This window comes from Chiloscyllium punctatum, chromosome 2 (genome assembly GCF_047496795.1).
Source record: "Chiloscyllium punctatum isolate Juve2018m chromosome 2, sChiPun1.3, whole genome shotgun sequence".
Classification (NCBI taxonomy): Eukaryota; Metazoa; Chordata; class Chondrichthyes; order Orectolobiformes; family Hemiscylliidae; genus Chiloscyllium; species Chiloscyllium punctatum.
Window position 1 is genome coordinate 85,289,749 of NC_092740.1, and position 26,165 is coordinate 85,315,913.

The 26,165-nt window shown below is 39.3% G+C and overlaps 1 protein-coding gene across 4 annotated transcripts in view; it reads right to left on the reverse strand.

The window, feature by feature from the left end:
• trpm6 (transient receptor potential cation channel, subfamily M, member 6) overlaps positions 1-26,165 on the reverse strand; it is a 168,667-nt gene that overhangs the window by 61,139 nt on the left and 81,363 nt on the right. For all 4 annotated transcript variants that reach the window (XM_072585013.1, XM_072585004.1, XM_072584993.1 and 1 more), the window contains 10 exons: positions 25,764-25,904; positions 22,504-22,653; positions 20,553-20,833; positions 17,645-17,873; positions 13,508-13,663; positions 12,155-12,289; positions 11,212-11,340; positions 6,787-7,038; positions 4,473-4,647; positions 360-474 (listed from right to left, as the gene is read on the reverse strand). In XM_072585013.1, coding sequence (XP_072441114.1) covers positions 360-474; positions 4,473-4,647; positions 6,787-7,038; positions 11,212-11,340; positions 12,155-12,289; positions 13,508-13,663; positions 17,645-17,873; positions 20,553-20,833; positions 22,504-22,653; positions 25,764-25,904 — 1,763 coding nt within the window. The remainder of the gene's footprint in view (positions 1-359; positions 475-4,472; positions 4,648-6,786; positions 7,039-11,211; positions 11,341-12,154; positions 12,290-13,507; positions 13,664-17,644; positions 17,874-20,552; positions 20,834-22,503; positions 22,654-25,763; positions 25,905-26,165) is intronic.

Consider the following 26,165-nt stretch of genomic DNA (forward strand, 5'->3'; position numbering starts at 1 on the left):
TTGGGTTGGCTTATCTAAAATATTGAAGAACAAGGGACAATTTCAAAATGATATAAAGCTTGGCTAGCTTCTAAAGCCAGATTTTTACTGAATACAAATTCCACCATGCTCCATGGTGAGATTTGAACATATACTTCCAAAACAATTGGCTGGAGTTCTAGTTATTAACCCAGTAACATCACCACCATGCCTTTGCTGTCCTGTCACAGGTTGTGATCCTGAATATTACTTAACAAACTCATAATTATCTCAATGATTCAAAACATTTTCAGAGCTACATGAGACGCAGTTCTATAATTTGATAAACTTTGCAGTTGAAAGGACAGATAGTTTAACCTTCTTTTATAACTGGTTCTTACTTGAACAAAGCGATGAGTAGATTGACCAGTATAATATATTGTGCAAAAAGATAAACTGCCTGAAGAAACGGATTAAGAAATGAGCCTGGTGGACAATCAGCATTTTCTTCACAAGCTACAATTAGAAAAGAAAAACAGATTAAAATGATTAATAAATGATGTACGCTTGTCTAACAATTATAGTGTAAATTCTCCACTGCTGATTTGACATTCAGAACTAGTCCCTGTATATCTGTCACATTTCAGAAAAATCAGTTGAATAGGAAGCTTATCATTCAACTCATGCTACAGATTCAAGTTGCACTCCAGGGTAAACTGTATCTAATCAAAATGCTTTGATAGGTTCTACCATATCTCTATTACCACATGTCCCTGTCGCAATAAAGCACAATCCCCATTACATACTGAATGGTCTGCAGTGCAGAAGCAGATGTCTTCATTTTGGAAGTAAGATGTTCAAGGATCACTTATCTGGAACTAATGAAATTAGAAGACTCAATCCAAGGAAGTATCTTACCTAAGAATTTCAAGTGAAATATTTGAACATACCCAAGGTCTGCTACTCTCAGTTTCACATAGTTTTTGCTGATATAGTAGCAGTCAATCTCTTGTAATGATTTCCAGGATCATAGCTGGCACTTAGTGTAATATTTTCTTTGCAATATGAAACAATAAAATTAAGGATTAAAGTGTTTGGTGATATTTCCGATGCTAATTCAAACGTATTTTAAAGGGTATCTGCCTCTTTCATCAAATAACTCTCATTGCTTCACAATCCTGTCCTGTCTCTGAAGCACACGGGTCAAGATTGTATCCATCTCAGTACTTCCAGTGCTGAATCTTGTTTTTTTTTCAGATTCACATGAAACATATCTATAACTCACTTGGATCAATGGCAACATCTCAGTCAGTTCAATCTATATGTTCTTGTTATATAAGAGGACCACAGAGGTATGGAGTTTAGATGCAGATTGTGGAGGTAAGCTCAAGGACAGGCTTCTATCCCAGAGACAGTTAAGGCAATTAAGTGGTGTGGGGGGTGGGGGTGGGGGGGAGCGCACCTAAACCACATGGGCCTACAACTGAATAGTATCCCTGGAGCACGGAACATAGAACATTACAGCACAGTACAGGCCCTTCAGCTCTCAACGTTGCGCCGACTTGTGGAACCAATCTGAAGCCTGTCTATACTACGCTATTTGATTCTCATCCATATGCCTATCCAATGACCATTTAAATGCCCTTAAAATTGGCGAATCTACTACTGTTGCAGCAATGCATTCCACACCCTTACTACTCTCTGAGTAAAGAAACCACCTCTGACATCTGTCCTATATCTATCACCCCTCAGTTTAAAGCTATGTCCCCTCATGTTAGCCATTACCATCCGAGGAAAAATGCTCTCACCTTCCACTCTATCTGACCCGCTAATGATCTTATATGTCTTGATTAAGTCACCTCTCAACCTTCTTCACTCTAACAAAAACAGCCTCAACTCCCTCAGCCTTTCCTCATAAGACCTTCCCTCCATACCAGGCAACATCCTAGTAAAATATCTCTTCTGAATCCTTTCCAAAGCTTCCACATCCTTCCTATAATGTGATGACCAGAACTGGATGCAATACTCCAAATGCAGCCACACCAGAGTTTTATAGAGCTGTAGCATGACCTCATGGCTCCAAAACTCAATTCCTCGACCAATAAAATCTAACACACCATATGCCTTCTTAACAACCCTATCGACCTGGATGGCAACTTTCAGGGATCTATGTACCTAGACACCAAGCTCTCTCTGCTCATCTACACTACCAAGAATCTTACCATTAGCCCACTACTCTTTATTCCTGTTGCTCCTTCCAAAGTGAATCACCTCACACTTTTCTGCATTAAACTCCATTTACCACCTTTCAGCCCAGCTCTGCAGCTTATCTATGTTCCTCGGTAACCTTCAACATCCTTCAGCACTATCCACAACCCCACCGACCTCAGTGTCATCCTCAAATTTGCTAATCTATCCTTCTCTGCCCTCCTCTAGGTCATTTATAAAAATGACAAACTGCAGTGGCCCCAAAACAGATCCTTGTGGTACCCCACTAGTAACTGAACTCCAAGATGAACATTTCCCATCAACCACCACCCTCTGTCTTCTTTCATCTAGCCAATTTCTGATCCAAACCACTAAAGCACCCTCAATCCCATGCCTCTGTATTTTGTGTAATAGCCTATTGTGGGGAAACTATCAAACACTTTACTGAAATCCATATACACCAGCATATTATCTTACATAGGCACCCACCAGTGGGAACAGAGTGATTAGGAGTAGGGCCTCTCTTTTTCTTTAAATCAACCTTTCTCCCCTTACCCTATCTTAGTCTAGCAAACCTCTTGTCCTACTCACCATTCCCTGGGGATCGAGTGATATTTGATGGTTTGGTCCATACTGCAATACTGGAGCTGGTCAGCACCACTGCTGGTGCTGGAAGCTACCAGCATCTGACAGTGTGGGAGCTCTCGGAGGTGTGATAATGTACCAGGATTTCCAAGGTATTGTCAGGGAGGACCAAGAATGCCTGATGCTGACCAGTAGGTGCCCATTTAAATCTCATTAAACCTCCGAGTAGCTACAGCTGAGTCGCTGCCAGATTCCTGGCTGGCGCACAGGCTTTCCATTGTAAGCATTAAATTCCACCTTATATTTTGTGTTGTACAAAGAATATGTGCAGAAATTCTCAGAGAACTAGAACCAGCATTAAGCTGCTAAATGATATGACAAATGAGTTGGTGTTTACTGTGACCATCTGGAGTTCTTAAGTATACCAATGTGCATTTCAGTGGGACAGACTCTCATTATTGGTCAGAAAGTGAGCCTGCTAAAATCAGGATCCATGATGAGGATGATGACTCATTTGCATGACATCAGCATGCTTTTGACATCAGATAGGTGTCCTGTGGGAGCTCTCTGGCTCCAAACTGGTGCTGAGAGACCGGTTTAATGAATAGAAACTCAAACCCAGGAAGAGTGGGGGCCTGAAGCAGTGACACATATTGTTCCTGTAGAACTGGAGGGCAATGCTGCTGATACTTAAGCCTCACAAAGGTAATTTTCATCCCATGCTTTTCTGCCCTATGTACCACATCCCACAGTAAGACTGGGTAGAACACATGCAATGATAGAATGGAATGAGACAGAGAGGGGCAATTGGTTGTGCCATTTATCAAAAACAATACGGCATACCAGCCAGACTCTTATGTAAGCAGATTACCACTAGACCGGAAAAGGTGCTCCAGCCATCCAGTTGAAGACCCCTTTCAAATTTGCAATCATCAGTGCCCACATAAACAAGGAAATAAAGTCCAAGTTAAAATCTAATCCAAAGACTCATATCATGCTAACATGAAAACCATAAATGTTTACAGCACATAAGGAGATGATTTAGTTCAATGATGCCGTCTAATCTTGACTAGAACAATATTAAGTGATTCCTACAGGACTGTTCCTTCCTCATAACTGTGTACTCCCCTCTGCTTCAAATATTTAACTCAATTTCCTCTCAAAGATGCAATGGCTTCTTCTTCAATCACTCTCCACGGCAAGGCATGTTACATCACATCAAACCTTAGAATAAAGGAAGTTCTCTCAACTTTTCTTCTCATTATTATTGACCATTTTCAATGTTTAATCAAAAAACAATAACCTGCACAAAATAAAATGAAAAAGCTGCTTGCATTTGTCATCTGCACCCTTTGCTGGTACAGTTGCAATCCTCTGCAAACACTTTGATCGAGGAATATTTTCCTCACCTATTCCTTTCCATCTGATGACATCCTATACTATAAATCTTGCTCCTTTCACTAGGTTTCCTAACAAGAGGAAACATTTGTATTATTCATTCGGAATGGTGATATGCAGCTTTGTTGACACATGTCAAAACACAATCTCCACATGACTGGCAGTGGAGAATTACAAAGTTTTCTTATTAAAATGCAGCACTAAGTTATCCATCGCTTTTTTTTTGCTGAAACAATATCCTAATCCAGGATACAACTCATTTACGGATTTAAGTTTACAGAGATTAAATACTGCATGTATAGGTGTAAACATTGAATACATACGATCAATTTCACCAGCATAGACTTCACCAAATATCATCCAGTAAGGCTGGAAAACTATATCACGAGCAAGACGCCAGGATGGTTGTTCTGCTGGAGAAAGTATTGCCTTTCTTGATACTCCAAAGCTCAAAAGAACAATTGCCATCAAAATCACTATATAGAACATGTTTGTTGTCTAAAACAGAAGAAAATAGATTTACTTTGTCACAGGAATTAGTGTATACAGATGACTTTGCATATCATGACTTGAACTGTCTTGAGATTAGTACAAACACAAAGCTAACAAGAGGTTCAATTCATTTCTAATCCTCTGTTATTCAGCTTGATAAATGCAAGAATTATCATTTGCGTTCAAAGAAATATTTTCACGGTTTTAGATGGAGCTAGTTAACTATTCATGAACCAGTTTCCAAATTAGGATCCATGGTGATTCGGTTTCACAATTTCTCCAGAATCCTCTATTTGATTTTATATCAGACCTTGCAGATTATAGATATCAGGATCTTCTAGTGGTCTTCCACTAGAAGAGGGTGGCATGGAGGCTCAGTGGTTAGCACTGCTGCCTCACAACGCCAGGGACCCAAGTTAGATTCCAGCCTCGGGCGACTGTCTGTGTGGAGTTTGCACATTGTCCCTGTTTCTGCATGGGTTTTGTCTGGGTGCTCTGGTTTCCTTCCACAATCCAAAGATGTACAGGTTAGGTGAATTGGCCATGCTAAATTGCCCATAGTGTTCAGGGATGTGTAGATAAGGGGCATTGGTCAGTGGTAAATATAGGATGATAGGGTAGAGGAATGCGTCTGGGTGGATTGCTCTTCAGAGGACTGGTGTGGAGATGTTGGGCTGAAGGGCCTGTTTCCACACTGTAGGGATTCTAAATCTAATTCAATACCAATGTGTTGCCTTACTAGGGGAAAATGGACTTGCAACAATTTTCTAACCTCTGCTGCAAAGAATGGCACCTCACGAAACTTTGAGACATACCAAGGTTATGAAAGTTAAAAATTACACAAAACAAGGTTATAGTCCAAACTATATTTGGAAGCACTATCTTTCAGTGGACCGTTCCTTCATCAAGTGGTTGGCACTGCTCCAAAAGCTAGTGCTTCCAAATAAAGCTGTTGGAAGCTGGTGTTGTGTGATTTTTATCTTTGTCGACCCCAGTCCAACACCGACACCTCCAAGTCAGGGTTATGAAAGGTATTATATAATTGCATAATATTAAACAAAGAACTGTGGATGATGAAGATCTGAAACAAAAGCTACACATTGCTGCAGAAACTCATCAAGTCTCGTAGCATCTAATGAGAGAACATCCATACGGTCCAGAAGGATTATGACAGCTTTACCTTTAGCTTCAAATAATACAGGATGGCTGACGTTGACTTAACAGCTGCTTTTACATCTCCACCCTGTTAATTTCCATTCATTTCCAATAGACTGAAAGGAGGACAGGGTGTGTAATGAGTTGCCAACTTTTCATTATTGCACACAATCATAATCTACTCTCTCAAAGGCAAAACCAGTTGAAATATTCATTTGTGGACAAGTTAGATTGCATCAGAGCAGACAAATGGAAAGAAAGTTTGCAATTATATAATACAAAAACAGAAATTACTGGAGAAACCCAGGAGGTCTTGCAATATCTGTGGAGAGAAAGCAGAGTTAACGTTTCAAGTTCAGTGACTTCTCTGATGAAGATGCTGCTATGTCTCCTGAGTTTCTCTGGCAATTTCCGTTTTTGTATTGTATAATTACAAACATTTCATTGCATGCTCTGGTTCACACAATCTAAATTTTCTACAAATGAAGACTTCCATCCGTTTTACCAGCAAAAGACTAACTTTCGACTTTGTGAAATCATGTAAAATGTGTGCCAGCAAATTGGCATCTCATTTTACAGCTTTCCCTTTTTCATTCTGTTGAAACACATGGAAATAAGCATGATTGGGGTGTAAGAGCAGCTGTTAATTCAATGTCAACCATTATATATCATTAAAAGCTGCAGTTGCCAGAGGAGTGGATCATAGGAATGCTCTCTGATTCGAGAAATACAACTGATGGTGGCTTTGTTGTAGTACTGCACAATGTGAAACCCCATTAAATTGTGATTTGTTCAGATTTCTGCTTAACACCGTAACAAATTAACGAACATGAAAAAAATTTGATAAATTTATACTTGAACTTTAATATGCCCATGAAATTAATCATTAGATATAGGTCTAAATTTAATGATACATAAAATAACATCTTAAATAGTGAAAACAGCAGATTTTTGTAGGAAAGCATACAGCGAATATTTTGAAATACTTGCCATTCTGCCAATCATTGTCAGGTATGGCCCTACATGCTGATTAACTGTAAAGAAATCCAGAAGCCTCAGAAACCAAAATATAAAGTCCAGGGAATAGATGATCTTTCCAGCTGCCTGCAATGGCTGGTCAGTCCACCGTAAGCCAAACCCTATAACAAAGAGGATTATAGCCACAGAATCATTGAGGTTCCAATACTCTTGGATCCAAACTTTAATCTTCCGGCTGAACTTTCCTGGCTCTGATGTGAAGATCTGTGTGTCAGAAGTCAGAGTGAAAACAAAATCAGTCCAACTTCCTTATGGTTTTTGAATACTATTCAATGTTTAGTAGGACATAAAACATGCTTTGTAGGCAGGATCTAGATTTCAAAACAATATACTGCCCAACTTGTGCCAGCTGAAGGACATCTCAAACTGGTTTGGAAGGGAAGGGTATTTAAGAGAGTGGGAGCAGACTGTTTTGTGGTCCATGTTGTTGAAGGCAACAACATTGGACAGAGTACACATAAAGTCTTGTTTGGAAGGTGCCAGGAACAAATAACTCAATTAAATATCAGAATATCAAGGTTTCTAAATTCTGCTATTTTACATCAGTCAGAAGCAGATCAATGGAGCAGTCCGCAGACTAGAAGATGAACACTTGCTAAAACAGTCATGTGGAAAAGAGGACTTTTTTTCCATGCACCAGTTCTGGGCTAGGGAGGAGCTTCAATGTCAGGATGGGCTCCACCTGAACCAGGTGAGGCATTATGAGGCAATCAAGTTCTGCTGAAAGATTTCTTACACATGTCCTCATAAGGCATGTTTGACAGAAGGATTATCTCAGCATGGGTCTTTGCTTTGACAACTGGAGAGAATACTGGAGGCATAAATAACTGGTTATAGTACCTTATTCTTCCTGTGATTCTTTTGCCACTGTCTCAATATTTATTTGTGCATGATTGAGAGCTGTACTGTTTTCAGTCTCTATTGTTGGTACTTCAATGGCCTGCCTGGCCACTTTGCATGGTTGTATGAACAGCATTTTTCTTTCCCATTAAAAAGAATTCTGAATGGTTATTTCTTTTCTAAGCAGTTGCACACATGGTATTGTTACTATATGGCTCATTGGTTTATACATAGTGTATACCTGTACTGGGTGAATGAGTATCAAATATCCATTATTTGGTATGGTTTTGGATGGGGAACATGAGCTAGTGTAGAGATTATAACAGCCACGGGGCCATCATTTAGCATTAAGTTAAAATGGAGAGGGCATGCAAATGTAAAAAGGGGAGGGGATGGTGAAGGTCATAAGTTAGACTTTAAAATTTAACTTTCAAAAGGTCCCTGAATCCACACTATGGTTCGCAACTCCTCTGAGAACCTGTGAACTATGAGTTTCCCAGAAGTTGGCCTGATTCCAGGAGTGAGTGAGTGTGTGTGTGTACAGATAGAGAGAAAGATGAGTGAAGTTGGTGGTCAGGCTAGGAGATACCTGTTCTCTCAATGGAAACCAGTCAGTTTGAATGTGCATGGCAGTAGCTTACTGACCAGACTCTTACCCTGAGACAACAAAACTAAGAAGTGTCAGAAGTGGAGTTATGACCCCTAGAATCAGACCCCACCATCATTTAAAAAAAAAGACTTGTTCCAACTCCTTGAAAATCCAGGCATTAGTAGCTTTCTCCAGTTCCTATGCTCTCACAGATAATCTTTTCAAGCTATTTATTGATCTTTAAGAAATTGCAGTTATCACAAAACAACAGTCATAGGTCTGTGCTGTATATCAAACATTTCTTGAAACCTGGCCAAGTTTACATTAAATAAGTTAACATTTAGCCCACCCTATGTAAAGTACCTCTCCAGGCCAACAGGCCTTTAATCTTGAATGAGAATGCATTCATAATTGTAGACATCTCTGTAGAGACAGCATAGGTCACAAAACCTTTGTCTAAACAATAGTGATAGTCAAGGATAGAATTAAACATGACAGGGTTCTTTTCTCAAAAGGAGTCTTAGGCTCTCAGTGCTATTAACTTGGTACTGCATTAATTAGTCATGGTGGAAGTTTACAAATTGTATATCCTTTATAGCTGCATGACGTCTTAAGAGTAAACTGCAGAGTGACCTTGTAAAAAGGTTGGAAATTTCACCACTGAGATTATGGCTTTGGGGTTAGATAGGCGTGAGATGGTCCTATGGCTTATGTCCTGTTTATTTTTAATGAAGAAAGGTTGAAACAGAGGTGCCAAAGTATTCTCTATGCCAATAAAGAAAGCAGCTTGTGAGGGCTTTTTTTAAAATGTTGGAACAATAGAAGCAGCCTGAACGGATGGGGTCAAGCTCCCACAGAAGCAGGACTTTTAGCTTTAGCTTATAGCAGTTGCTGGAGTCTTCAAGCTGGATGTGGAAACTTTAATTCCTCTCTCTGTTACAGCTAAAAGCTGGGGTTCTCTTCCGGCTGCTAGAATTGCACGTGAGAGAATTTATTTTACTGAATTTGCTTTGCCAAGGGTGTATTAATGGAATGTTACTATATTAGAACATTTAATGAATAGTCGTCAATACGTATGTTATTTTGTTAAGCATTTCAATAGTTCCAGTTAAGCCAATTCTTTTCTTTTTAATTTGTCTGTATTTTAACTACAGTGTAAAAATAAAGTGTGTTTTGCTTAAAGTTGAGGAGTTTGGCCAATCCAGTTGCACATGGAATACAATGCCTTGCACTTACCTTCAAAATAAGAAAATGTTAGGGTCTAGCCTATCATCTTTATACAGTTTGATAGGGTTTGGTCTGGTCCATGACAGAGGAGGCTGGAAGACTGGCAAAGTGGTATGGAGAGGTGTGTCCTAGTGTTCTCACCACCCTTGCCATTTGCCAGTAGCTGTAAAGCTGCCAAGTGAATCACCTGCCTGGAGCCAAACTAAACACATCCCACCTCCAACAGCATTTTGCCTCCTTTGGGAGTAACCTGCCACCATGTGGAGAGACTATCTAGTGAATCCTGGTGACCTCTCAGTGTGCTCCAGTGGTGGTAAAAAGGCTGCCCTTATTGGTGGGCGGTTGGAGAGCATGAGTTGGGACAAAGGGTGCATGTGGGACCATGAGGGTGGTTAGAAGGGCATGGCTGAGCATGTGGCATATGAGAGGCCAAAAGAGTGAGTAAGTAGGGTTCATAAGGTGGCATAAGTTGACATGGATAGGCACATGGAGTATGTTAGGCTGGGTTGAAGACCAGAGAGCACTTATTTTGTTTTCTTTTTTTACCTTGCAAGTCCAACAGCACCAGGCCAGTTTGCAAACCCTACCTCTGCACATAGTTTGCTCATGTAACTGTATCTGCACAGTTTCCAGGATTGGTGAGCCACTTCTGTTAACACTCTGAAATCTCCCTTCCAGAATGAGAATTAGACTGGCTGAGGCACATATCCTCAGTGTTGGATTTGTGAAGTTGAGATTTGGTCTGACTATACTCCTGACCTGAATGAAAATTCAGCTTGTTGGGTTTTGTAAGGGAACGTTTATACCAAGTACTCATATGGTCCTATCCCACATTCCTATAACTAGCATCTCACATGTCAGCACTGACAGTCAGAGATAAAATAAGAGCTTTTGTTAAGGTCTGAAGTTGTTCAAGTTCACTGCAAACACCAAGTAAAAAGATGAAGTACTGTTAGTTGAGCTTATGTTCAGTTTCACTGGAGTAATCAAAGGTAAAGTCTTGGACTTTTGAATAGGACTGTAATGGAGAACTGAAATGCCACATAGTAAGAAGGATAGGGTTACACAGAGGTTTCTGTTTGAGTGCAATTTGAAAATGCATCATGAAAACACAATATTGCAGTATAATTGGGCCATTAATGCAATAAAGACTTATTGCTACTTCCATTTCAAATACAAGGAGACTTCAGTGTTCCAAGCCTTTGGAGAACATTTGCAGGATCATTGAGCAAACTTAGTGTGCTGCCTTAACGGGTCACGTATGAGCCCTGGAGACATTGTGAACAACTCCTAATTTACTGGCAAAAAACAAGATAAAGGTGATAAGCTGCATATGTGTGTAAAGTTTGGTCATCACATGCACCTGATACATGGAAACGTTTGTGTGTGGCTGGTCATAAAACACTCGATATGACTCAATAAAATGTGTTAGACTTGAACGATGCTGGCATCAGTGCACTGACCTCAAGGCATTCTTACGCTGTTTGTATTCATTAGCAAAGTCAAATATTTCAGTGGTATCATAGAGTGAAAATTCCAGAATCTTTGAAAAGCACCAGAGGAGAAAAGTCCTTGCAAAGGCCATTTGTTGCCCAGAGAGAAAGGTCATTGGGACTGTTACTGAAGCTTGTGAAATTAAACAGAGACTCGGTTCATGCTATTTAAATTAGTTACTTGATTTTTTTCAGAAGCCAGAAGAAATTACTCTGGTCCTTATTCACCTCTCTGGCTTTCTCCACAGCTGTAGTGAAAATATAGACAATGACAATCCATTCTTGGACACTGGGCAGGGGTTCCATTTTCACTAAAACTGTGTAAGTAAACAGCATCAGGAATCCCAAATAAGCTATCTGTGGACGATAAAATGGAAAAGAAGTGTTAAATAGATTGTTAATTATTATAAGAAAATTTTTGCTAAGAGTTTGGCACAAAGATTAGGCAAGAGTCACAAGTTGTTCTGTTAATACCAACTTCCAATAAGAAGCTGTTTGCTGTATTTTGCCACACATCACTTCTCTATCCTGTATGCTTCTGAGTGCAAAAAAAATTCTGCCAAACATTTATTTTTCATTGAAGCCCCTGTCAAATGTACAGAAACAGTGATAACTAGCTCAAGGTATCCTGAAGTTTTGGGTTACCATGAGCACGGCATCTTCTTCCAGGGTCCAGGCTTCATATGTAGCAAATCAAAGCTTTGACCACCATATGTATTATTATAACAGAAGAAGGGAAAATTCTCATAATCAGTGGCTTAGCAGGACACATCTTTGTCCTATAAATACAGACTAATCTCCAGTGAACCATTAGAATGCAGTTTTCTCCCAGTGTACAGTCATTTCTCAAATGTAATATGATATCAGGTAGACTGGTGTTTGGGAGTTAGGGAAGAAATGTATTTATTTAAGTACAGAAAATTAAGGCCTAACATTTTGTCTGGTAAATGAAAAATTGCACATCCAAAGTTTCCTTGAGAACTTTGTAGCGTCACTTATTAACCCTTTGTAGGACCACTTGTGGTAACCTTGAAAACCATTAAGAGTTGAAAATAATTAACAGGCAACAGCATGAGAGTTATTCACATGCCAGTGATGATTGTTTAGACCATCATATCAATCAGCATGGTTTGATATTCTAATTGGTTAGTAGTTGTGGGGTAAGACAAACCGTATGGAACCAGAACTTGACAATCGGGGCACTGTAGAATTCATAAGCTTTTCTCGTCCAAGGGAGTCCTTTCTGTCTTGCACCGATGATTTCATTCACAATCTTTTCTGAGCCATTTTCTATATCAAACTCCATCTTAGAGAAATAGAAAGGATTCTTGACATGACTATTGCAGACTATTGAATAGATATTTAAAATATGTGAGTATCGAATACAATCCAAAGTGAAAATAAATGGAGGTAATAGGCAATCTTCTAAGTGGTATGTAATGAGTTTGGAGTGAAACCTGGGATTGCTCATGAACCAGACAGGCAGCATTTTACAATATAATTTGAAAACAAACTTGTCTTAAGTTAGTTCCTAGTACACCTGAAAACAGGTTTTTCAAAACAAACTTTTTTAATCACAAGTATCTGGTCTGTCACCTTTGAACAATCTAATATTAGTTGAAAATTACATTTAAAAAGACACACAAAACTATTCATGGGTTGCATTGGTGCTTAGTAGTCCGTTTCTGTATAGATTAAAAATATAAATTTAAAAGCTTGTTTTAAAATGCCCAATAATATCTCACTACTAAAAAAAATTTTAAGAGAAAAGCTAAAACTGCACCCGCTGCAAATCTGAAATAAGAATATTAAAAGGCGGAAAACCCCAATCGGTCAGGCAACATTTGTGGAGATGATATTTCATCAGAACTGAAGAGAAACACAGAGTAAGAGTTTTTAAACTGGGTGGAAGGGGAGCAGGGGCAAGAGAAACAAATTAAGACTGAATGACAAGTAAATTCAACTTAGGAAAATCCCATTTGGATATAACCTTTGTTTCTTCACTATAATCGATTACCACACTTTTTTTGCTTTTGCATTATAATATTTTTTAATTTAATCTCTACTGGCCTTCACCTTTCACAGATCATCATCTTTGTTCTTTTTGTCACTTCCTTCTCATCCAGAGACTTAAAAACTCTTAAATCTCTATTTCCCATCAGGTCTGATAAAAGACCGTCAACCTGAATCACTAAATTTGTTTCCCTCTACAAATGCTGCCTTAATTGCTGAGTTATTCCAATCTTTCTAAAACTTCTTATTAATTTTATATTGTACTCTGAAGACCTGCAAATGGATATAATTAGAAGCTCACAATAGTGCTTAATTCAATATTCCAGTTTTGTCGACAGATGTGGATTCTAGAATGAATTTGTTTCAAATATTAATGCAAACAACTATGGAAATTCAATCTGTGATTAAAGATCCTGATAACTTGTAGTAGTTTGGCAGATTCCAGGTAAAAGCCAACACAATACAGCAGAAATTTTATGCTAAGGTGCTTTAAGGCAAACATTACACTTACAGAAGATTGATCATCCCTAGCAGCGCTGGAGTTTTGTGCACTGCACTGTCGAGCAAACTGATGAAACTCCTGAGATTGAGGTATGTGAGACATTTCAGCTTTACTCTTAAACTCCAGCATCAGAATCGTAGGAGGTAGAAGAATGCTCAAAATGACCTAATAGATAAAAGAAGCCAGATTACAAATTACAACAAAATATTTGCACAGTCAATATTGTATAAAGGGAAATAAAGTCAGTGTGATAAAAGTAGAAGATGGTGCAAAAAGGTCATTGATCTGTCAGACTGGGCAGAATCTTATTTCTCCAGCGAATGTGGAGGTGAAAAGGTAGTTAATTGTGCGGGGTGGTGTTGTACATAAACCTTGATGCTTTTGTGATGCCACTGAAATTAGGTTTTGCCTTCTTAAAGCAGTTTGCAAGACCACCCATTGTGCTGTAAGAAAGGAAGCTCCAGAATGTTGACCCAGTGACAGAGTTAAAATAGTTAGTCAGGATAGTGAGTGGCTTGGACAGGAACTTGCAGTGTTGGTGTTTCCTTGTACCTGCTGCCGTTGTCCTTCTTGGTGGTAGAGGTTGCAGCTTTGGAAGGTGCTGTCTAAGCAGCTTTGTTGAATTATTGCAGTGTATCCTGTAAATGATCCGTACTGCTGCCACTGTACATCCAGAGTGGAGGGAACAAATGATAAGGGTTCAGATAGGGTGCCAATCAAGCTGCCTGTATTGTCCTGGTTGGTATGAAGCTTTTAGAATAATACTGGGGTGTACTCATCCAGGCAAGTGGGGAATCACACTCCCAGCTTGTGCCTTGACAGACTTTAAGAAGTCAGGTGAGTAACCAATGGCAGAATTCCTGCTCTTGTAACCACAGTAGTTAGATGGTGGTCCAGTTCAGTTTCCAATCAATGGTAATGGGATTCCATGACGGTAATGTTATTGAATATCAAAGGTAACGGTTAGATTCTCAATAATTGGAGAGGCTTATTACTTGGCACTTGTGTGGAACAAATGTTAACTACAAACATAAGCGCATATATATCAGTTAGGAACAGCAGTTGGTCATTTGGCCGTTCAACCAACTATGCCACATAAAAGATAATGTGGTACAGGAGGTTTCTACAAAGAAACCCATTATCAGCACGAATAGTACACATGGGTTTAAAAGAACAATTATAGCAACAGCTTCTGAGAACCTATATGGCAGAAGGATAAATAATTAAAAGGAGACAAATATTGCAAGAGTGGATTTCATAATGAACTATTATGTCTAGCTGATATCACAGCAAAAGCAAAATACTGCAGACACAAATTAAAATAGAAATTGCTGGAAAATCTTCGCAGGTCTAGCAGCAACTAGGGAGAGGGAAATAATGTAAGTATTTCAAGTTTTTGTCCTCCCATCAGTTTTCTAACAAGATGTATCCAGACAAGATGATTAACTTCAAAGATTCACTGATGCCTGCCATTATGGATGTTGGATAGCTAATTAGAAATGAAGAATGCAGCCATCATTTAATCAAAGCTGTTAAATATTACAGCAGCAAAACCTGCCAGGCAATTTTGCTGTGCTTTTGACCATACTTTAATTGCCAGTTTCACTGACTGCAGAGCAATCTGTTTTGATTTTGGTTTGTTTCAGCTCAGATTTCAAAGCAATGAAGAATTGCTACTCTGTTTTAGATTCTTTTCATTTTTTTTGAGTTTTAATCTTGCTGGTTGATGAACTAGCCAGTGGACTATAAGATGGTGCATAAAGTTTGCACTTACATGGAAACACTGTTATTTTCAAGATCAAAGGTACTTCAAGTTACTCTATTACTTTGCTTCACATTTGCTAAGAAAAATGAATTGCTTCATGTGTCCACTTTATTAGACTTTCTTCTCTATTGACTTTACCTCCAATTAATCTGATTTATAGTCTGGGATATACAAGATGGATAAATGTTGTTTGCTTGTCATTCAGAAAGTTCCAGAAACTAGAAGGTGTCACAGACTATTTCCAGTCAGTTCATCAGCTGCCGAAAAGAATTGTTACACAACCCAGGCAGTCTTGTTAAACTTTTTCCATTTCAGCTGCTGATTCTTGCAAGGACACAATTCCATAATGCACCATAGGAAATGTTTAAAGAACAAATAGGCACCTCAGCAATGAAGCAGCAGAGTGACAAATCATAAGGCAGAACTCAAGTTGTTTATTGCAGTTTTCAGCATAGCCATTGGGATAATTGACCTTCTTGTGAGTTGTAACCATAGTAGAGAAACTGAGGTTCACAAAGAACTTAAAAATCATCACAACATGATCATTAAAACTCACTCTTTCATATTTGTAGACCAAATTGTGGGATATAGGTAAAGTAGTGTTACTTCCGCAATCATAATTACTTATGCAAGGTAAATGAACTCACACCTGCCAAGAGCTGAGTCAACAAGAATGAAAACTATGTGAAGGAAATACATAATTGTTTTTGTATTAGCTAAAATGTGCATGCAAGAATGAAATGTGCCTGCAAACAATGGTAGATGTTCCAGATAAATAGATAAGGTGCTGTGAGGGGAGGGGGTTAAGCTAGATATGCCTGTACAAACAGTAGTTATAAGCATCTATTTCCCGCTTCTGCAAAAACAAGAACAAACCACAATCAAGAAGTCATGAGGTCATAAGGTCACGCAAGTGAGGGAAACAGATGGTAGTGAAGGAGGATATACCTAACAACGGGCCATGGTGGGATGTGGTCAAACGGCCTTGTGAGGCCAGAAATAAGCATTTTGTCACAGACAAGGCCGGAAAAGGCAAGAGATGAACAAGAGTAATGGGCGCCAGTCTTAGAGAAGTGGGAGATGTAAACAGGGGAGGAGCAATGGGAGGATGGAATAGGAAAGAATTATATATATGATATGTACTAGTTGAATTCAATCTGTGTGTGTCCCTGCCTTGTAGACAGTGGACACCACACCCCTCTTGCAAGAGCGAAATAAATGACACTACTGATTCAGATCTTGTCTCGGACTGAAATTATTGAAGTGAGTGAGCTTCGTTTCTCACAAAATGAACCATATAGAACACATCCAAAGGTACTGAAGACAATAAAAATAGAAATAAGAGGAAGCTGTTGGTGTAATGTTTCACAGTTCATTCAATACTGGGATAGGATCAACATTTATTAAATAAAATAACTAATCTTTTTCATAGTAAGCTCAGATGCATTACTCTGAAAACAACAGACTGACAGGATAACAGTTACATGAGGAGATCTGCTCTAATTGATCGATCTAATCTACAACATAACCTGTTCATCGACACGGTTTGTGGACCACCAGTGCCACGTAGTTTTGGACCTCATTACACCAAAGCTGAACTCCAGAGGTGAGGTGAGAGTGACATCAAAGCAGCATTTGACCGAGTGTGGATTCAAAGAGTCCATGCAAAACTCAAGTCAATAGGAGTCGGGGGAAAGTCTCCAATGTTGGGAGTCATACCTAGCACAAATGAAAATTGTTAATTGCCTTAGTCCAAGGACATCTCTGCATGTCCTTGGCCCAACCATCTTCAGCTGCTGTAATAATAGGACATAACAGAGAGCTTAACTAGTACTTAATTCACCACCTTAAACATTCATTCCCTCAACTGCATAGTGCGTAGCATGTATAAGATGCACTGCAGCAATGTATCAGGCTTCTTTGACAGCACCTTCCAAACTCAAATACCTAGAAAGAACTGGGCAACAGAACCACCTACAAGTTCTTCACTAAACCATGCACTTTCTTGACTTGGAACTGAAATGCCATTCCCTGACTGTTGTTGGTTCAAATTCCTGGAAATTTCTTCCTGAAGCACTATAAGTGTAGCTACACTGCAAAGACTACAACAATTCAAGAAAGCAGCTCACAATTACCTTCTTTATTGGAGATGGGTAATAATTGCTAGCTAAACCAGTGACACCACATCTTGTTAAAAAAAAACTTTTAGAAATTAAATTGTTTGAAGCTTAGAAATTTGAGGAGTAGAATCAACAAGTTCTAACAAGTTGGACCTTATCAATCTAGGAGTCAAGAAGCCATTACAAGACTGGATCCTGAAACTGTTGTAGATAAAAGAACATTTTAGGAAGAATATTCCTTGCCCACTGCTGTTTCTTTACCTTAAAACACGAGTTCTTCCTCATATTCAGCCGTCCCATCCAGATATCAGTTAGGAGCATCTGAGTACATGTGTGGGAGACAAAGGGCCGAAGTCCTGATGACACTGCCAGTTTCAAGCATGTGGAATTGCTCCAATTCTTCAGCTCATATGTCAGCAGTTTCATTGCCATTCGTTCATTCTGTTTGAATGCTTGGTCTAAAAGATCCACAGCAAGCTGTCCAAATTCCCTAGGATATGAGGTTCATCATGCATAGAAGGAGGAAATAAATAATCTTGTTTAAAAAATAAAAATTTTAAAGCGATACCAAACCTTTTTATAGCCATAAAAATGAAGTTTTAAACACAGTGATAGCAATATTGTTCAGAATATAGCTGGGAGTAATGGTATATGGTTATCCCAATTGTAAAATGAGAGATTGCCTGTGGACATTTCCTTCACACTGTTGTTGAAGGTCTATTGCCTGACAATATACATTATTGTGCTAACTTACCAAAAGATATAGGACAAATACATGGTGGGTAGGAGCTGGAGAGGTGTGGTGCGGTGAGCATCTAACATGAGTTTTATATGCCCTTTAGAATCACGTTCTGCACATATTTTGATTTAAAACATCTTAGAGGACAATACTTCTGCCTTTGAACTCAGAGTTCCCCAGAAACAAAGCTCAGAATAACAATGAGCAGAACTGAATCACAATAGGAGCAGGAGTTCACATGCTGATGTGAAGTGAATAAAAATTGACTGAGTTTGTCTACGTTGGCATTTGATTCTAAACATAGCATCTTTGCAGATGACCATGTCAGACTAGGGCCCTGGTTACATCAGGGTCCAATTACCAGAGCCTAGGGGCCATTGTGCTCAGGTCAGGGGCTTGTGACAGAGGCTGGAAGCAAAGACCAGGAATATTACCTTGGCCTGCCATTTCTCTCCCTGCCCCTAGGTCAGACATACATAGATCCCTGAAACCTAGTGAAAACAGATGTTCATATTTGACTTGAAGCCTGTACTGCTAAAGACAAGACATGGGTTTTATTATTTAAATGTTTCAACTAGCAATTTGACAAGGAGACAGTCTGAAATTATGAATCTTTGGAATTCTCAACGCCAGAGAACTTTAGGTGCTCAATATTGAGTACGGAGTAAGAAAAATATAAATGGATTTTGAGGAGCTAAGGATAATAATACATTTAGAGATAGTGAAGAAAGATAAGGTTGAGGAGAAAAAAAATTCAACTGTGATCTTGTTATTGACAGGCAAGGCTCAATATGCCAAATGGCCTGTTGCAACTTCTATTTCATGTGCTCTTACTTAATAACATCTTGTTTAATTTGAAAGCCACTTAACAGTGAACATTCAAAGTGAAGGAAAATTATTTCTTGTGAGGAAGCATATTTCATGGAAAATGGAAGAAATTAGTGCTGGGACCTTACATTGTTTTTGATCTATATTAATCTCTTGGTTGAGGAACCGCTTGCATTGTAGCCAAATTTGGTGATATATAAGATCAGTAGAAAAGCAGGATGTGAGGAGAATACAATGAGTGGAATCTGATTCTTCCCCAGAAGGGCAGTATCCTTTAAGGGCTTCAAGTGGCTACTTAATGGTCTCATCATGCTCATGTCTGTGTTCAACCAACAGCAGACATGGGCTACATATCATACAACGTGCCAGGAAAATGGCAACATGGTAAGTGCCTAATTTTCTAAGGTACTTCAAACTAGATCAAAATACCAATATAAATACATGTAAATGTATATTGAGAAAGCCTTAAACCATTTAATTTTCCCTTTTATTTCTTGGAATGAGATGGGGGGGGCTACAAACAAGGAAAGAAGTACACTACACTTTGACCTTTATTTATTTCATTAAATTATGTGCCATGCACAATCGAAATACATTTAAGGTGACACATTGTAACACTTCAGCTGAATCAATACTACAATAAATCAGGCCAAGTGTGTGCAATGCTTGCACGGTTGTTGCTACCAACTCTCCAGCCAGTGAACAGGCCCAATGCTGCATAAACATTAAAATGTAGCCAAAGAAAGGGATACAGATATGTTGTGTGAATGGGAAAAAAATGTGACAGATAGACTTTCATGTCGGAAACTGTGAAGTTATTCAGTCTGATAAGAATAGAGAAGCTAATTATATAAACGGAGAGCGTGCAGAATGCTGTAATCCAGAAAGATTCGTGCATCTTGTACATGCATGACAGAAAGTGAGCATGGAAGAAAACCCAATAGTAATAGAATACAGTGTGAAACTTTGTCCTCCTGAAGGAGGGCTAGATGTTCATTAGAAGGAGTTTAGTAAAGGTTCACTAGATTAATTGCTGAGATGAAGAGGTTGTCATTTGAGGAAAGGAGTGGAGTTTGGACTTACATTCAATAGAATGAAGAAAGTAAGAGGCAACCTGATTGAAATATATAAGATTCTGAGGGGCTTGTAGATTCAGAGAGGATGTTGCAGCTTCTGGGGGAATATAGAACGAGCAGACGTTGTTTCAGAATAATGCACATTCATTTCAGATTAAGACAAGGAGGGCTTTCTTCTCTCAGACGATCATTAGTCTTTGAAATTCTTTCTCACAGAAAGCAGTGGACATTGAGTTATTGAATACTCAAAGCTGTTTTACAAGGAATTAAGGGTTATGGGTTGGGGGAGGCAACCAGGAAAGTAGTTAAGATGACAATCTAATCTTTCATGACCTAACTGAATGGTAGAGCAAGCTTGAGGGGCTAAATGTCCACACCTGCCACTATTTCTTTTTTTTTTGGTCGACAGTTTTCAGACAGCATATAGAATAATCTAACTTGCTTTGAGATCTACTTAAGTTTTATTCTTAGACATTTCAACACATTGCTGTTATTTAAGAGAAAAGTGAATAGTGATCAATCCTACGTGGAATACTGTTTTAGCTGTTCTGAGATGTCATCCATCATGTTGCTCTGCTTTGCCTCATGAGCCATTGCCCTGTACAGTTTGCAGGCCACAACTGCCTTAGCCATGGCTTCTTCTCCATGCTGCCAGAAGAACATGGCCATCCTCTGACGTTTCATCAACACAGCCCACACTAACAGGTCGTTGTAGGGATAAATAAAACCTGCAGAATCGTGCTCCACTGTATAACTCAAACCGTTTTTTTGGTTCCTTTTTGACTTATTGTTTGAAGATGACTTTTCCTGTGAAAAACATTACAATTTAAAGTGATTAAAAAGTAGCAAAGACATTGCATCCTGCCAGTCATGTTAGGATAGGAGGGAACGTAATACAATCAAAGGAGCAGGGGATCAACTAACTCCCACCACTTTAAAGCCCGTTTTCCATCTGTCACAATTAGCAAGCAGCTAAAACACCTCAATTGAAACTTAGCTTACAATAAATTAAGCAATTATCAAGGTTTGTTTGAGTGAAAGAAAGAAGTTTTATAACTTGCAACCTTTAAAACGGCATAAAAGGTGACATTAAACACACAAAAACACGGGATTAAAATGAAAGAGGAGGGGTCTGGTACAAAAAGGAAGATAAAAGTAAATGTAGTTTAAAAGTTCTTAAGTCCTTTAGTTGCAAGAGTGAAGCTTGAGTCCACAACGTTGTCTTAGTTTCTTATCAGTGATAGGATTTGAATAACCTTTAGTCCTCAATTAACGATTACTTTCCCAAGTTGCTTTATCACTGGGCACTTCTCTTGAAAGATGATAAGGCACAGAGTGAGGGAGAAAAAGTGTTCCAGCTCTTGTTTGCAAATTAATTTTTTCCTTGTCAAAATAAAACAAAAGGACTGCAGATGCTGGAAATCAAAAACAAAAACAGAAATTGCTGGAAAACAATGGATGATAATGGAATAGTATAGGTTAGATGGGCTTCAGATTGGTTTACAGGTCGGCGCAACATCCAGGGCCGTAGGGCCTGAACTGCACTATAATGTTCTATGTTCTAAGTCTGGCAGTGTTTGTGGAGAAAAATCAGAGTTACTGTTTTGGGTCCAGTGACTCTTCTTCAAAACTTCTTCAAAACTGAGTAAGAGCCCACAAATTGTAAACGAGTGTAGGAAACCCTCTCAAATATAAAGGATTTCTTAACCAAAACGGTCTCAACTTGCTTCAAAAAGTTGACCTTTCCAAATACATAACTTTGTGACTAAATCTTCCTTCATTGTTTCTCAACTACATATTTCCAGTTCTTTCCCCAGCACTCAGATGACAGTTATCAAATTAAAGTTGCATACAGACCTTCCATGTTTAATCAACATAAATCCAAGGGTGCAATTTTACATAAACTCAAGAAATCAAAATGGAGAAAAGTGTTCTATCATTCGGTTTCTTTAACTTAGTTTGCTCTATTGAACAAAAAGTCAGTTACGTCCAGTGGTGGAAAGTAATAAAACGATATACTGTGTTGAGAAACATGGGCTGTAAATTGAACTTAACAAAATTACAGTATTATTAGCTAACTGTAGCTGTACAAACTTGCTACAATGGGCTGAATTGATAATGATCATCTATACAATTTATAGTTTTAGTAAGTATTACAATGTATGCACCTAAAACACAATCTCAATTTAATTTAAAAATCTTTTTCATTGCGAAGCTTAATGAAGTAAAGTATTACTTATTTTGGCAGTATTGTTCCCATTCCATTATATATTTCATAGAAGTTTGATAATGTAAGGAAATAAATAGGTTATGTGTTCTTAACCATCTAAATTTGACAGACTTGGTTAACACATTGCTTATTCAGGATTGAGGAAAACTTAGTTTGATTTGTAACTTTATCATCATCCTACTTCATGTCATATTGCAAAGTAAATATAAAAGTTTAACACTAATAATGAGGAAATGGAAGGGTTTACCTTGCGTTTGTATGGCTGAGCTGTTCTAACGAACTGTGAGTGAAGCCTCTGTTCATCACTTTGTACACTGGCAGCAGTTTCTCTGTTCTGATTCAAGGAATGGTTGCTCCAGCTTTGAGTGAGACTGGTGACAGCATGACGTCTAACTCGCTGTGGAAAAGATTTGTTTTCTTAGCTACATGTATATACAATATAGCTACAATTATACTAGTAATGTTTTTGAGAATCAATTAGTTTTTTCTATTATACATCTATCTGTAATATGATAAGTTAATATTAATTCCTGATGAAGGGCTCCTGCCCGAAACATTGATTTTCCTGCTCTTCGGATGCTCCCTGACCTGCTGTGCATTTCCAGCACCACACTCTCGACTCTAATCTCCAGCGTCTGCAATCCTCACTTTCGCCTAATATTAAAACCCTACCTCCTCGACTGTAAGTTGCTAACACTGTTCTTTGTACAGTTTGGTGTACACATTTACTGTGTAAGAGAGAGAGAGATTGTGTGTGTGTGTGTGTGTGTGTGTGTGTAGATATCTCACAGCGTGTCATCGAAGAAGTTTCTAACTAACATAAGGAACGCCAATTCAATAATAGTAGGGCCAAATGCTGTCTTGGCATATAGGGATATAGCATAGTCAATCAGACCTCGATATCAACCTTACAGCTTCTAACACAAAACTGCTACTCAAAACTGGAATAAACTAAGAGATGTTAGTGGGCTTATTCAAGCTGTCAGTCTCAGTGAGGAAGCATAGGGAAATGTACACTTTCAACGGGAAGAAATATCTACTCATTGAGATATACATTTCCTATTGAGCAATTAGTTACATGGATGATTTCCTAGAATGCTAACCTGACAAATTATTGGAGCAATAATACTCAAATATGACTTATGAATAATTAAATTAAAATTTGTTTCATAACTTGCCACATAGTTGGCACAGTGGCTCAATGGTTATCCATGCTGCCTTACAGCACCAGAGACCCAGGTTCGATGCCAGCCTTGGGTGACTGTCTGTGTGGAGTGTGCCTGTTTTCCTCATGTCTGCATGGGTTTCTACCAGGTGCTCCGGTTTCCTCCCACAGTCCAAAGATGTTAGGTGGACCTGCTAAATGCACGCTTACAGGGATAGGGTAGTGGGCTGTGTTTGAGTTGGATGCTCTTCAGACAGTCTGTGTTGACTTGATGGGCCAAACACCCTGTTCCCACATCGTAGGGATCCTATGATGCTAATTTATTGGCTGAAATGACTCAATGTGCTTCGAGCAATGAGTCAGTTTTTTTAAGTACAGTGACAGTGGTATAGGGAAATACAGCAACATTTGAAACCAACAATATCCTATAAACGGCATTACATGAATGACAAGTTAATCGGCTTTTGCTTCTTGCATGGATTGAGGGAGAAATATTTGCCAGAACATCAAAAGAACTGCTCTAATTTGAGTATCAACATCAATTCATGTGCACCTCCTGAAACAGGCAGGTCAGTTTAACATCTACCAACAGCATTGTCATTGTTGTCAAGTGGATTGTCAGCTCAGTTCATACATTCAAACCTGGCTGCATGACTAATCTTCATAACCCATTGACCCAGAGGCAAAGGCGCTAAGTGTTTTGCCAAACTTAAATACTTGACTGCACATGTCAAAACCATCTGCACTAAAACATCCAGCCTCATGCTTGCAAAAAAGTGGGAGGAAATAGTTACTTCAAACATCAATGAATTATAATTTCAGGAATACACATAACAAGATTAGCTTCTCTGAGTTAGAAATCTTATTTCCAATGCTAATCAGATTGATAATGATCCACTCCTACACTGGAGATTCCTGGCGCAGGAGCATTGAAGAAAGTCTTCGTAGAAACCGTGTCCCTTTTTGCAGCAATCAGTGCTTTGTGATTTAAATGCCCAGTAACACAGCCAGCCACTTTGACAGCTCCTGTGAAAGTGTTTGTTACTGTAAGGCAAGCATGGGATTAGGGTCACACTGAGGGTTTAGAGTGCTACGCGGTATAGTGCCTCATGGGTGAAGATTAGATCAGATTAGATTACAGTGTGGAAACAGGCCCTTCAGCCCAACAAGTCCACACTGACCCGCCGAAGCGCAACCCATCCATACCCCTACATTTATCCCTTACCAACACTATGGGAAATTTAGCGTGGCCAATTCACCTGACCTGCACATCTTTGGACTGTGGGAGGAAACCCACGCAGACACAGGGAGAACACGCAAACTCCACACAGTCAGTCGCCTGAGGCGGGAATTGAACCCGGGTCTCTGGCGCTGTAAGGCAGCAGTGCTAACCACTGTGCCACCGTGCCGCCCACAAAGATGTAGGTGCCAGTATGGTGAGGTCGAGTGCCAGGCCAGTAGAGTGGCAGTGTGCCAGGTAAGTGAATGAGGGCTTAGGGTTGACCAGGGTCAGGCTGGGGTCAGATCAGGGAAGGGAGGTCAGGCTGTACCCGGACAGAGTCTCCATCAGGGTTGAGTCTGGGAGGGATGTTGAGCTGGAGTGTAGGTGAGTCAGAGTGTAGGTGAGTCAGAGAGGTGGGGAGAAGCGCAGGGAGTTTGGCCCAGGGCAGGGTCAGGAAGCAAAGGGATCACACTGGAGACATTGTTGTCTCAGATCCAAGTGGGGTTGGGACTGACCAGGGTGAGTTTGGGGGTCTGGCAGGGTGGTGGGGTGACATCACATCCAGTTGATAGATGGGTGAAGCTATTCAGGAAGGCTCAAGCCAGTGGCTGATGGGTGTCAGATCTGGACTGCAGATTTGGGGTCAGGGAAGTGATTGTTGGGTCAGGCAAGGTCAAATCCAATCAGATCAGAGGCAGAGACAGACTGAAGTGGGGATCTGTGGTGAGGTAATTTCAGGGTGGCATAGTTGATGAGCTGGGACATCAGTATAATAGTTACTCAGGAATTAGAGGAGTGTTTTGATTCTGTAATGTTTCCAGGTTAACTGTAAAGATTAAGCAAGTCAGCACTCTCCAAAATTTCCAACGTTAAGAATTCTTTACAGACTATTTCACCAAAAATGTTAATTTTCAGGGCAATTCCCACAGAGTCTGCTTCATGGGGATTTTACTTGGTCCTGATGTGCAACTACTGCTGCTCTGACTCCCTTACTATCTAAATACCTGGCCTAATATTTAGAATAATATTAGCTCCACGGCATTTAATGATCCAATGGGATTCAACCAAAACATAATGAGACTATACCCACCAGACATGAGAGCATCTAATTGGTCCTTACCTTGTGTTGTCTGTAGAGGCTATTATATAGGAGTCTGAAGGATTTCCGTGTATAGAGGCTTCTGTAAGCACCTCCTACCAGGTATTCCATCACCAATCCAATGTCAATCAAAGTGACTTTGTAGCCAGGAGGAAGGTTGCTCTAGGAACAGAAGTTTGCATCAGAATTCTCAATATAATACATATAATTTTATTTGTGCTGAAAAGTTCTCCTCAATCCTGTCATTTCTTACTGATGGGACTTATTTCAGTTTGAGTTCTAGTTTAACTTTTTAATAATTATTCAAGCAAAGACTATGTTCAATCCCCATACATAAGTTATGTGGAAGCATGCTGAGCCTACAGCTCCCCACTGAGTTTTCCATGGCAACTCTTTGGCCAACCGAGTTGACCTGTGAACCAA